General features: G+C 39.7%; 1 protein-coding gene across 1 annotated transcript in view; it reads left to right on the top strand.

Annotated features, from left to right (window-relative positions):
* Positions 1-203: 203 nt before the first annotated feature.
* SPTLC1 (serine palmitoyltransferase long chain base subunit 1) overlaps positions 204-14,021 on the top strand; it is a 36,157-nt gene continuing 22,339 nt past the window's right edge. Inside the window, exons 1-3 of the mRNA XM_059833706.1 lie at positions 204-266; positions 2,256-2,363; positions 11,198-11,292. Of these exons, the coding sequence (XP_059689689.1) occupies positions 204-266; positions 2,256-2,363; positions 11,198-11,292 (266 nt within the window). The remainder of the gene's footprint in view (positions 267-2,255; positions 2,364-11,197; positions 11,293-14,021) is intronic.

The raw sequence follows: 14,021 nt of genomic DNA, 5'->3' as shown, positions 1-14,021 counted from the left end.
GGCGCGGGGCTGCACGGCCCAGTCCGCCCGCGACCGTTACCGGGCCGCCTGTCGCCAGGCCCCGCCGCCGCCTGCCCTTCCCCCGCCGAGCCGGAGGGGGCGCTCTCTCGCGGCCGTGGGCCCGCCCCTCCGCCCCCCACGTCGCCGTACGGTGGCGGCGACGCCCGGACTGGCGGCAGAGGCGGAAGCGGACAGGCGCGGCGATGGCGGCGTCGGGCGTGGGGCAGCAGTGGGTGTTGGTGGAGATGGTGCAGGCCTTCTACGAGGTGCGGTCTGGGGCGCGGGCCCGGGGTGCTGTCCGACCGCCGGCGCGGGGCGGCTGGGGGAGAGCCGGGCGGCTGGCACCCGCCGCCGGGACTGGGGGGGGTGCGTGTGCCGAAGGGATCCCGCCGCCGAGCCGAGCAGAGCCGCGGCGCATCGAGGCGGACGGGGCCCCCGGGCGCCCCGTGGCTGTCAGAGCTTGGGTGGTGGGTGTGAGGGCGCCCTGTGCCTGGGCCGCTGATTTCGGGAAAGGTAGGGCCGGGCCTGCCCCGGGGCTGGTAACCGGTGAGCCTCTCTCGGTGGCGGGGGAGGGTGGTGGCTGGCGGGGTGGTGCTGTATCTGACCCGCTTCGGATCGGGAGCTGGCTGTGGATCAGTGCCGCCTGCGTGAGGCTGCACTCGCAAAATGGTGAATATATGTATGTGCGCCCTATTTATATACTGAAAAAATAGATGCACGCGCTTAAGTTTTTCTCTGTTTAACTTTATAAAGCTACATTTAAGGCGTACACTAGACCATTAAACTTTAATAAGATTCACAGTCTTCTTTGAATATGAGGTCAGGGTTTGTAACTTAAAAGTGTTATGTACAAAGGAAGAAACAACTTTTAAATGTTTATGCTTGAGTTCTGTGCTGGAGGGGATCAGCATGGCGTGTTTGTATCCAGGCTTTGTTTCATGATATTAAAAAGGATGTCCTGATGATAGGCAGTGTTCCTGTATCAACAGTCTGTTTCTCTCCCTTCCTTTGGCAATGGCTGGTAACTTTTTAAGAATTTATACTAGGGTTTGCAGTAGAAATACTGAAGTGCTTAGCTACTGAAGCTGGTAGCACAGTCTAGTACACTGAACTCAGGATAATTGTAGGCACTGGAAATCACGGGGAGGTAGTCTGTGTGGACCTCTACTGCTGCTATACTATGTGCTTTTTACGTGTCGTGGTGTACATATGTATTCTTAAAATGTTTGGTGAACTGAAAATTATTCTCATTATTTGCAGTTTGATATGCCATAGAACTCCTTACTGTTTTTAAAAACTTGTGTCAATTTCCTTTAGTTTCTGGATGTGTGGTGCATTTCACTTTCCTGTTGGCAGGTCAGATCCCACCAGAAAACACTGATGTGTTGGAGCTCTTGCACCGAGTTGAAGAGGAAGTGCAGTAGTGCGTGTGCACTTTGGGTCTTTTAAAAATAGTAGACATCCACAGTGTAGACAGGAGCCTTTCTGAAATGGAATAACTAAACCCATCATTAAAACTAGGTGTCAAATGCTGATGCCATAACTCCACATCTACTTTAAACTAGCTGTGCTGCCAGAGGAAACTGACTTTCCACCCTCCAAGCACCCAAAGAGGCTAACTTTAACTTGGATCAATTCTCTGTTCTGATTTGCTGTTTATATTCCTAAATATTGTGTCCACACAAGACAGTAAATGACACAGGGGCAAAACTGCTTCTGGTGACTGTGTTGGGTTATATCTGCTCAAAGTGCCTGTGAAACTAACAAAAATAGGCTATGAGGACAGGATTAGGTTTCTTTGTAAGTAATAGCAGCTGTCGCTGCTGGTGGACTATAAGAATGTAGGGTTGAAGTGGGTGTGTATAGATGACACAGACCTTCAAGCTCCCAGGATATTTCTGCTTGTTGTGAAAGCTTTCTGCCTTTGCAGATACTGGTGCAACCCGTATGGCTTATCTGCCTTTACTCTCAATAGTCAATTTATGTGCATGTGTGGAACTGAAACTGCTTATCAATTTAGAGTGTGCCTTGTTTATTAACAACAGAATAAATCAATTCAAACTCAAGTTAACAGCTACAAGTAGTCGTTGCAAAGCAATCCACTTTCATATAAATTTTACTGATTTAGAAATACATATCAGCTCATGATTGTTTTTTTTTTTCTGAGTGTACTAGTAGAGAGAAAACTGTTGCATAGTGTCACACTGATTCAAATAGAATTCTGTGTAGACTTATTTTTGTGCTTTTATTTTCAGGCTCCTGCTTACCATCTCATTTTGGAAGGAATTCTAATTCTATGGATAATCAGACTTCTTTTCTCCAAGACATACAAGCTTCAAGAGCGATCTGATCTAACACCTAAGGTATGGTAGAAAAATATATTTCTTTAGAGAAACAGTTTATAGCTATTGATATATTTGACTGTTGAACCACTGCTGCATCACAAATTGTGCTGTTTTTCCTTACAATTTCAAAGGGTAGGCTTACTTTCGACTAAGAAACTGCTTATTGCTTAAACACTTCAGCTCATGCTTTTAAAGTAGCGCTGTGTTTGACAGTCTGAGAAATATAAAAGAATTTATGTGACCATGACTGCTAAGCTATGAAAAGCTGGTATTAGCTTTACTCAGTGGATGGCTTTGTTTTAAAGATGGAACCTATACTAAAAAAAACGCACCAACCAAAATGAACTATGAGAGTGTAGGGAGTAGGAAAATGATCAGTCTGTGCCTGTGGTATCTGTGAGTAATAAGTCTTGAGAGTTTACAGTGTCAAGTGCATTCCAGAAAACTTTGTAGTTTAGCGACAACTTTCTTCTTTTGCAATGTAGTTGTCTCAAAAAAAAAAAAAAAAAAAAAAAAAAGTTGTAATTGTTTGTGAAGACTGGAATTTCTCCCAGACTTCTGGCTGGAGACTATCAGGAATGAGTAGAGTTTGTTTTGGAGATGTCCCTGAACTAGTTTGTCTGAGACATGGCCTGTAATTGTGCTTGCTGCATAATGTCAGAGGATGCCATTGGATATATTCAAAGGATGACTGGATGCACTCTCTGAATGTGAAAATAGGTGAACAGGGACGCACTCATTTTTAAAGTTGAACTACAGTGATGTATTTCAATGTAACAACCAGCTTGTGTATGTGAGAGGTTGATCTGAACTATCTGAAGTCCCATATAACAAGTTTAGTTTGCTAGAGCTTCAGAGGAATGGTATCATTTATGAACGGAGTAAACCACTGGAATTCCTTTGTGGTACTGAGGAAGGTATGTGAAACAGATTTATGGGTATTCTACCTTGTCATTCCCATCTATATCATGCGCTTGCATGCTTTTTGATCTTACTCTCACTAAGGATACATGTTAAGCATGTGGGCTGGGTGTAATGCATCAGTGAACAGGATGCAGGGACTGTTGTGCAGGACTTGTGCAGGACGGCACAAGGCTGTAAATGTGAGCAAATCTGCAGGCAGTGTCCTCTTTTGGACTAAAAAAGCTTGCAGTATTCTAGGCAACACTTTAGCATGTGTTTATTGGAGTCATTTAATATTGCAGGCAAGAAGTGAGCTCAGCAGGAATCAGGAAAGGCCAGTTCAGTTTTGTGCTTGGAAGGGTTTGAATTGATCCTGGGATTCTTAGAGTTTGCTGCCTTTGATAAGAATACAGAGGAGGAGAGAACGCAAAGGGAAGTCCAGTGTGGTGAAGCACTGAATGTTCAGGTCATCTAGGAAGACATGCTTCAGCTTTAAAGTAGCTCCTGATTGTCTATTCAGAAACTATGATAGTTCATTTAGTAGAGTTTTCCTGCATCAGCCAGTTTTGGTCTCTGGTATTTTGGAGGATAACTTTTTTTCTTTTGAAAAATTAATTCTCTCTGCAGTAGATGGTGGGGAAAGGCTCTCTGCTACTCTTGCATAATTGGTGATCTGAAAAAGCTGAAACCTATTTCTTCTCTACAGAGTAAGGATTACACTCAGATATTTCTATTGTGCATCTTGAATGTTATCGTTCAGTTGCAGATCATCTCATTTGTTCACTGGCAGACCATTTTACTGAAGCTGAGGTGTTTAAGAAAGTGCTCAGACAAATCTGGAACAGTGGTATGCAGGGAATAAAACTGTTACGTATCTTCTTAACTGGGGGCAATGAGTAATTGGGAGGCTGCACGCGTAGCTGGCCAGCTGCAGCTCAGTGGAAGCAGGGGTTTAGAATGGGGGTCAAAAGGGGGAAAAACATTTGGGAATGGCTCATGCTTAGTAACGATCCTACTTTAGCAGGATGACAGTAGTAAAGTTCACTGGCAGGACAGCAGTAGCAGGCTTTCTGAAGAATAGAAGCATGCAAATAACGTTATTGCTGTGATACTTCTGATGAGATTTATACAAACTTTACTGAGCTTGAGGGGTGGAGAGGAATGTGAATACTAGCAAAAATCCAAAGTGATCAAGAATTGCATTGTATAGATACTGGATACATTGATTCACAGTTGCAAGGCACAGAAGAAAAAAAATTGCAGAGTGCCAAGAACTGTATTATAGCAGAGACCTGAGATTTTAAAGACATCAACACCTCTAGCTTTTTATTACCCGTATCCTGATGGCAAAAAGAAAAGTATGGGGGAGTGCTCTTTGGTCTGATGGTGTGTTCAGGATCGCTGAGGATGAGGGAGATTTAAGTTAGTCTTGTTGGCTTTACCATTGACCTCTGAAGATGGAAGCAGTGTTTTCCATGGGAAGAACTGTATTTGGAAGGCAATGTCTTGGCTACAGATAGTTTATTGAAAATAAGCATAAATACAAGAGTGAAGTGAAAGTGTGAATAAGTCTTCTACAGTTGGAGGACTTAAGCAGACTGATACATTAGAGGTGTGGAGTGATTCCATCTCTTTTTCTGTAACGTAGGTAATTGCTGTGAAAAGAGCTCATTTATTTTGTGTAGAGGAATAGCTGTGGGGGAAAAAAACCCACCCACCTTAATCTTCACTAAAAATCCGCAGATAGTTGACAGTGGTCTGTATTGTGGGTTAATCCCAGTAGGCAGCTAAGCACCACACAGCTGCTCGTTCATTTTCTCCCCCACCCGCAATGGGACAGGGGAAGAGGAAAGGAAGAGTAAAAGCAAGAGAACTTGTGAGTGAAGATAAAATTGTTTAATAAGCAAAGAAGAAGTGGAAGAAGAGAGAAACAAGACAAGTGAAGCAAAGGCAGTTGCTCACCACCTCCCATGGGTGGACCAATACCCAGCCAGTTTCCGAGCAAAAGATGTCTAACTACCCTAAACCCTCTCTTTTACCTTTTATTGCTGAGCGTGGCGTTACGTGGTATGGAATATCTGTTTGGTCAGTTTGGGTCATCTCCCTGGTTTTGTCCCCTCCCAACCTCTTGTGCACCCCCCAATCTATTCACTGTGGGAGCAGAGTGAGAAACAGAAGGCCTCGACACTGTGCAAACACTTCAGCACTTCAGCACAACATTAGAGTGTTACCAGCATTGTTTTGGTCACAGATCTAAAACACGGCACTATACGAACTGCTATGAAGAAAATTAACGCCATCCCAGACAGACCCAGTACAGTCTGCTTCATACAATATGGGATCCCACACAGCCAGGCTTCTGTGTGCGTATTGAGCTGTGTGTAGTGACATGCCAGCTGTTCAGTAAGGAGACTGATTAGTTGCCTCCTGATTTGTTCTAGTTTTATTCATGCTGTGGTGTCCAGTCTTTACCACACCAGAAAGAAATACTAGGTTGCTCAGGTACAGGTGCTGGAGGTGGGCCAGCTCAGGCAGTGGAGCTCAGGATACCTTTATGTCAGCCACTTATGTAATGATGCTTGGAGTTTCTCTGTGAATTATTGTTGGGGATGCTGCCAGAGCAGAGCTGGCTCTGTGTAACAAGTATTACTGAAGAACACCACTATTGCACAGACATCTTAATGTGATCTGTCAGGACCAGTCTGTCCTGGGGAACCAGAGGTAGATGATATGTTGTGCAACCTGGTGCACTTAGGAGTCACACTTCTAAAACTGGGAAGAAATCCACCCCAAAGGTGGCTTCTGGGTTTAGTCAAATGTGTAGGAAGAGCACTACGAAATCCAGCTCAGGAATCAGCTTTCAACTGTCTGTCATCCTTTAATAACAGTGTTTGCAGGTATTCCTATTGGTTCTATTCCAAAATAATGAAATCTCCCAAATGATTAACTAAAAAGGTGGAGTACTTCTCTCTGACTATAAGTTCCTGATGATTTGGGGTTTTGGGAAGTACAAATAAGTCTGTGGCCAGACAGGTTGCTAGACATATAGATTCTTGTGGGCTTTTCACCCAAAATAAAATCTATAGAAAAGCGGCAACATGTCACTGAGGACTGGAGTGGGCTGTGGGAAATTGCATGGCATCATTTGACTACAAGCTCACTCTCCAGCCAACAACCATTTGTGTGAAAGGAAGGTGCCTTCCAGATGAATGTGTCTTTCACTCTACGGTAAGTAATACTGAGCTTTTCTCTCAAAATCTCTGAAGTCCTACTGGGAACCACGTCTCACCATTTGTGGATGGGAGGAATAGTGGTTTTCCTTGGGTTTAGAATTTTCACTGCAGTAGTAGCATGGGAACAGTGATACTGGTCAGGAGGCTGGAAAGTTCCTGTCAGAGACAAATGTTTAATGCATGGCTGAGAAATACTGTAGGCTGCAAGACCTCTCTCTTGCAGGAACAGCATTCAGAGATTGATCAGATGTTCTACAGGGAAGAGCAGATGTAGTCTGTTCTTGTAAAGATTTTCAGTCATTTTGAGCCAAGACTCCCTATAAGTATTAGCATAGTCTGAAAGAGAGAAATTTCTAACTAGCATGCCTGTTGTTTGTGCCAATTTATGCCATGCTCATACATGATTCTGTAAATACCGTGAAATTAAAGACATGTTATTTGAGGACCAGCAAATAAAAAAAATATTATTAATCTTTGGATATTGACACAGTTTCAAAACACTATTGCTAGCTAAGAACTGTCCTCATGAACATAATTGCTACCTTTTCTTAAAAGCCACGGTCAACAAGGCAGCTTATTTAAATAACTTGGGTTGGATGTGTTTACACATGTATTCCTTTTACCCAAGGTATCTGGTGTTTAAAAAGTAAAAACCATAACCAACAAAATACAACCACCCCAAACAATTTTATTTATAAATAAATATAAAATAAATTAAATATATATAAAATAAATATATTTTAAACATTTTTATATATGCAGAAATGTATAAATAAGTGTGTATATTATAAATGATAAAATACACTTATAAACATTTTAGATCTTATATTTTTGTGTGTATTGTATATTAGTCATAAAAATATAATTTATACATTTTATATTGATATTTATATTTTATTTAACATTTATGTTTATATAAATTAAAAATAATTATAAAAGGGAAAAGAGGAAGAGCTGAGAGATGAGTTCACTTACACTACAGCCTGAGAGAGTGGAAATTGAAAGTTTTGAGTTCATTCTTTTCATCAAGTGGATATTTTCAGTACAGTGAACTGAGGAGAAATAAGTGAATCATGTGTATACTGAGGATGTTACATTGTTTATTAAAATCTGGTTTCTCTATATGTTTGAAAATTAACATTTTTATTCTTGACATTGGTCTGAAATTTGGTGCCTATTTAGGAGGCAGAAGATAAAAGTGCTGTTCTGAATGCAGGGTCACTGTATGAAAGCCTGTTTCTGCTCTGTGTTTTTGGTCAGAGGGAGATGGTCATGTTTACCCTGAAAAGTCATCAGGACAAGCCAGTGCACTGAGACATTTTGTGAATGGAAGGAGGAAGGGGTATGGACTGTCCCGTCTGCAGTGTGGATGGCCGTTTTAGATTGAGATTGGTGTTCATTTTAATCACCAATATCTCCAATCCCCCACCGTAATAAAGGAACTTGTATCACAGAAGCTTTTGGTAACTACTGCCTGTGCTAAGTACATGTGGAAACAGAAGACGTAAGACATGAAAATGCAATTGTTTGTCGCTTATGTTCCTATATCCATCAAAAAGCAAAATGCCGTGTAACGGATGAGGAGAATGAATGTGAGCTAGAATTAGTAAAATGGTGTTGTTTGAAACGAGGATTAGTCTTCTCCTGTATATTTTATTTTGTGTTAAGAAAAAAATCAGGATATTGCCACATCTGATCTGTGGCTTTTCACCTATGATGTTAGTTTGTGCGCTGCAAAAATTTCGAAGAGAAGAATGGAAACTTCTTACAACTTAGTATGAATGGGGGAGAGAAGTACTAATTAGGAATTGCTCATTAACTTTATGTTCACAGATCTCAACTGCAATTGTATTATGCTAATTTATTGTAGTTACATTGTCCTTCTGTAAATAATATTTGTCTTTCTGCTAGACCTCCATGGCAAAAAGATTTTAATTGAATTTGTGTATCAGTTGCTAAGCTGCTTGGCGATATTTTGTACTGTTAGTTCAAAAAATTAGTCTGAAATGAAAAAGCTAAGTACATGCTTGTACAGCTTTAATTCTGCCCTCTTTGAAGAAGAGGTATATTATGTTGCCTGCTCTGCCTTTGAACTATATTGTATAAAAGCTGTTTAAATGTTCTTTGTGTTCAGGCCTTGAACAGAAGAAACACCATGCTTCCTAAGTCCTTCCCCTTTAGGCATTTGATGTCATCTAATGCTTTTCTTATTTATCCTTCCATAACTGACAGGCTGTACCACTTCTCACCTGATTTATTCTGCTTCCTAGTTAAAACAAAAAAACAGCAACAACCAAAACAAAAAAACCCGAACCCTGTGCTCTAAAATGAACACAAAACTGTTGATGCAAGCTACACCGTACATCAGGGATTTGGGGCCTTTTAACACCAACTGTTGTAGGAGCAGAGTGGAGGCTGCATGAGCATTCATCCTGTTTTCTGATTTTCAGAAGTCTTTTTGAATTCTTGTGAAAAGGTACAAGATAGTACTGGGCAATTGTAACTCAGGATATGGTTTCCCAGTAACATCAGCCAATCTCGATTGGGACTACTTTGTTGTGGGATCTAGTTTACCTATATATCCATCCTGCTTTTGCTGAGTTAGTTTTCATCTGGATCATTTTTCTGAACAAGGTTATTGTCTGGTTTTGTAACTGCCTGTGCCAGCGCAAGGAACAGGAATGTATTTGTGGTTGGGAGAGTTCTGTACTGTAGCAGCTGCGGGCTTGCAGTGCTGTAGGTCAGCAAAGTTAGAGTTAAATTATGTCTTTGATTTTTTTTTTTTTTTTTCCCAAACAGCAACACGGTACAGAGATGCATGCTAGTACCTGTTTTGAGACAAGGATGGAATTGCTGCGCTCTGTCTTGGATCAGTGGAGTTTAGCATACAGGGTTATGGTTGTGGTTCCACTCTGAAATTAACTTGAATTTGGGTACTACTTTTCCACCATTTTGATACTGTGTTCCAAGTTAATGTTTATAGGGTATATCATCTGGTAATCTTCTCCCATAGGGTTCTTGAGGTATTTGCCAAGTCACGTCAGCCATGAGGTTTGATAATAGAATGGAGTAATGAGTAGTATTCAATAGTATTTACATACAGCTTGCTTTATTATTGTTCTGTTCTCTGGTGCTCAGTTATCTGTTCAGATTTTTTAAATTGAAGCATTAAAATCTGCTACTTGACATGCTATGAATGGCATTAGTACAGGGTAAATTAGTTAAACCCCCTACTTTAATGCTTTCCTTAATATGTGGAGCATCATTTCAATGCATACACAACTGTGTGCAAGGCTCCAGCTGGGGTCTGTCCTGTGTTGGCTAAAGAAACTAAGCACTTTTTCTAACGTAAGTGTAGCCACTTCAAAATATAATCAGTTCTGTTGCACATATTAATGGCATTGTATTTCCTTTAAAATATATGCCCTATGGGTTAAATTTCAGTAAGAAATCTAACGTGAGAAAGTTAAACAAAAAGGGATTTAAAGTACAGCTGCAAAATATTAGAAAAGACAAGTGACTATGCTTGCATAAAAAGGATCTTTCTGAAATACAGGGCTATTGAAATTTCCATTAGTGTTTTGAAATAGACCTTTGTGGAGCTCCTGGGATATTAATTAATACTTTGGAAATATCTAGAAACAAAGTTATTCATTAGCCTAGTAAAGGGAAAGTGATGAAAATGCAGGAGATGGATTGTATTGTTGCATGTAGTTTCCTTTTGATTTTTTCATATCTTAATTTGTTTTTGTTCTTTGGAGGCTTTGAAAAGTGTATTTGGAAAAAATTAAAAGGGAAAAAGATATTGCTGTGGTCTTTTAAAAAATCGATTGCAGAATTCATATTTTGGTATTAAAATCAGTAGCCTTAAATATTCTACTGCTTTATGAGATAATAGAGAAATATAAACCCACTGTAGTCATACCATTCAAAGTTAGTGTGTTACCAAATATATTATCAGATGTGTCTTGCTGTAGTAGTAAATAATCTTCTGGGAAAGTTCTGCGTTCCTGGTGTGAAGGATGATGTCAGTGATTCGCCTGAGTGGTTGCTAATTTATGTGGAACTAGTCTAATGCACCTGTTATTCTGGTCTAACCTCTAACTGAGGTTTTCCAAATAGTTTAAAGGACTTTGAAAATGAATGTGCGTTCAGTATTCCTCCATGGTTAGGTGGGGAATACGTGTTTTAGTAGTTGTTGTTACCATTTCTTGTGCAGTTGGCAGTTTTTGTCTATTGTGTCCTGCTCATGTATGTGTTACTTTACTAAGTATTTTAATGCCACCGTTGTTTAAACAGCACGTTGAAGACTTGAGGAAGTAAAGTGAGGCAATTTATATTCAGTTATTATGTAATTTGTATTCAATTGCACAAACTGTAGAGGAGGATTGTCGTAATTAATAGACTGAATGAAACAGCATTGATTAAAATTTGGCAGGGGGACCAAGTTGGTATCTTTTTTCTTTATTATCACATAATGAGATCTTTAATGCACAGGCACAACTGGGCTATCTTTCTTTACATCTCCTTCCCTTTGAAGAATTCAGAGCCCCTCAGTTGAACATGCTGAGATAATATCAATTCTAAGTGTCTCAGAAAGGTGACAGATATTAACATCCATAATTTTTCATACAACTATTACCAACTGTTTATTAGCACATAATGTTTTTTCTAATGGAAATAGTTTTTAAGCAGTATTTCTTTTCTCCTGTTCAGGAAAAAGAAGAGTTGATTGAAGAATGGCAGCCAGAGCCTCTTGTACCTCCTGTACCAAAAGATCACCCAGCTCTCAACTACAACATTGTTTCAGGGTAAATGTAATAAAAATAAATCCTGGGTTTTATTTCAACTCAAATACTTGATGTCCATATTTTTGAGCATATTTATTACTAAGTATTTCCATATCCTTAAAATCTTTCATAAATGAATTGCATGTTTAGATAGCAGCACCGAATTTGCTGCTGAAGAGAGATGGTCTTGTTTTTTCAACATTATCAAGACTCATCTTATTAAGAAATATTTCTTACTTCAAAAGTTGTAACTAATTTTTTTAAAATATTGGGGGAAGGGGGAGGGACACTTTATCTTTGCCTTCATTGTGGGTCTGTACTGTTTGGTAGTAATTTGTTTCATTTTTTCTGACTACGTAGACTTAGATCTCCAAAAGTGGTTACCACCTTCTGTGTAGGGGTTGGGGGGAAACTGTGTCATCACAAATCACATCAGAAGAAACTGGTTTTGTGGCTAGCCACTTGGCACTTCATGAAAAGTTTTTCCTCTTTGGACGATCAGAAGTGTAGATGCTTGATGGCAAAGTTGTTTTGTGAAGAAATTATGTCTCAGTATTACTTTCTTGTGTGTTACAAGACTTTTAAAATGTGTGCTGACTTAGGCAAGAGTCACAGTATTTCAAAAATTGCTTTGAAATGTCTTTCACAAGCTTCAGATTTGTTTATGTCAGCAACTTTTACAGTATAAGCATTCTTAATATCCTCCCAGGAGCACTAATAATTTAAAATCATGTAGTGACAGAGCACAATTATTTGCTGTCATAGGGACCTCCATTTTGATGGTTCTGCCACTACGGAAAAGTCTGCCTTTGGAAAGGGATGCCTATTTTAATCAACTGTGTTGTGAACAAACCTTTGGTATTGTTCAGAATTTTGAAACAAGCACAACTGTGGAGTTAAAGCAAATGTTGGATGTTTAAAAAAGAATCTGAACAAATATATCTTCTGGATTGATTCAGAAAATGTTTAAATTACTTACTTTCCAGTGCTTACAGCTAGGGAATGTATTGTGAAAATGTTAATGTGTTGTGGCTGTTAAACTTAATAGTGGCTATGGGGAAGACTTGACATTTGTGTTGTCAGAGTTAAACCGCCAACTAACTGCCTTCCCATAAGATGCTCGACAGCTATAAGATTGTAACTTGGGTTATAAATGTAACCCATGTTTTAGAATTAATACAGAAATGAAAGTGCCTGTGTCCTAATTCCAGCTCAAAAGCATTTCCATCCCCTTTTTAATTAGTATTTTAGGGAGACCCTATTGATGTTAATCAGGTAGTCTTCTTTCAATTATTTTCATGTGTTAATGTCTACTGTGAATGGTGATTTACGTAAATCTTAATTATTTTAGTATGTGGTGGTATAATATTGCATATTTTCAGTAACATGTAGATAGGATTTATATAGGCTCATAACGAGTTAGGAAGTATTAAATATTTCGGAAAAAATTTTGACCCACTGTGTGGGAGAGGCAGACTTCTTCCTCCCTCAATATGCAAGGTAGTTTGTGCCTTATGTTAGTATGCTGCTTTCTGCTGAACACTTGCATAGTCCCAGTAATGTTCCCAAATGATAAGCAAAGCCAATAATGCAGAAGCTTGTCCAAACAAAAAAAATGACCAATCTTGAATCAGTGGTGAAGAAGTTACCCATGATGGCTTGGTCACAGTCCGGAAATCAGTTACTTCTTGTGGTAGCCTTTCTGTGAACTAATCTATGCAAGATAGCTTGGTTGTACAAGATAGCATTCAGAAAATGTAGACCTATTTCCTAAAATGGTATGTCTGCAAAATTCTTATGCTGATTCTCATTTTGCTTTGAAATAAAAAGGCACTAATGATCTGGTTTTCAACTTTATTGTCTTTTGTGACCTATTTTTGCAATGCATGCAACATTTCAGAGATAAGTGAGAGGTCCAAGTACAGATGGAGTGGTTTTGGTCCTTAAGAGACACAGTTTCTGAAGGACTTGCAAGCAAGTTCTTTGAGTATTGCTTGAAATAGTATTTTTATTTACAGTTTCAGATGGATCACTTAGTATCTCTTAACTGTTGTCCCTAACCATGATACCTAACGAACTGTGTTATACTAGTGGAAGGGAGATATGTGAAACTATGAAGAAATTAAGTGTTTCACCGTTTTCCTTTTGCAAAGACTTGTTTTTGACGTTGCAAGGAAGGTTTTATGACACTGATAGCATCCATGTTTTGGATATAATTATTCACTGGAATAAGCTTTTCCATGAGTGTTTTCTGCCTAACCATGAACGTTCCTTTAGAAGGCTGTGTAAAATTCTGATAGCAAGGTGTGGCTGTGTTTTCATGAGGGCTGCAGCTTTGTTAGGGGCAAGTCGTTGGTGAACATTAGTGTATTTTCTAGGTTTGAGAGGTGGAGTTGTGGGAGCAAATTGTTGTAAATTTACTAGGTTTAATAGTGTGTTGGGAATATACTGAACCTCGTGTTAGCTCCAAAATGCATAGGTATAGGTCTGTTCTTGTGAATATCTGTGAACCTAAGTAGTTGTTTCACTTAATAGGACTTCCAACATTTGGTACAGCTCGTTGATGAGCAAGAGAGAGGAACGGGTCCAGGTATATATTTATGGCAGTCAGTTCCCAAGACAGTTTGCTGTGCATTTGCATAATGCTACTACTGTGCAGAAGATGCACTGCAGTAATGCAGGGCTGCTCCTTTGTGGAGTCAGGTTCAGCTTGTGTCAGTTTAATGTCATGGAATGACAGTGATGAAGAT

Source organism: Gavia stellata, chromosome Z (genome assembly GCF_030936135.1).
Source record: "Gavia stellata isolate bGavSte3 chromosome Z, bGavSte3.hap2, whole genome shotgun sequence".
NCBI classification, from domain to species: Eukaryota; Metazoa; Chordata; class Aves; order Gaviiformes; family Gaviidae; genus Gavia; species Gavia stellata.
The sequence above is the reverse complement of the archived record's forward strand: the minus strand, read 5'-3'. Positions and strand labels throughout refer to the sequence as shown.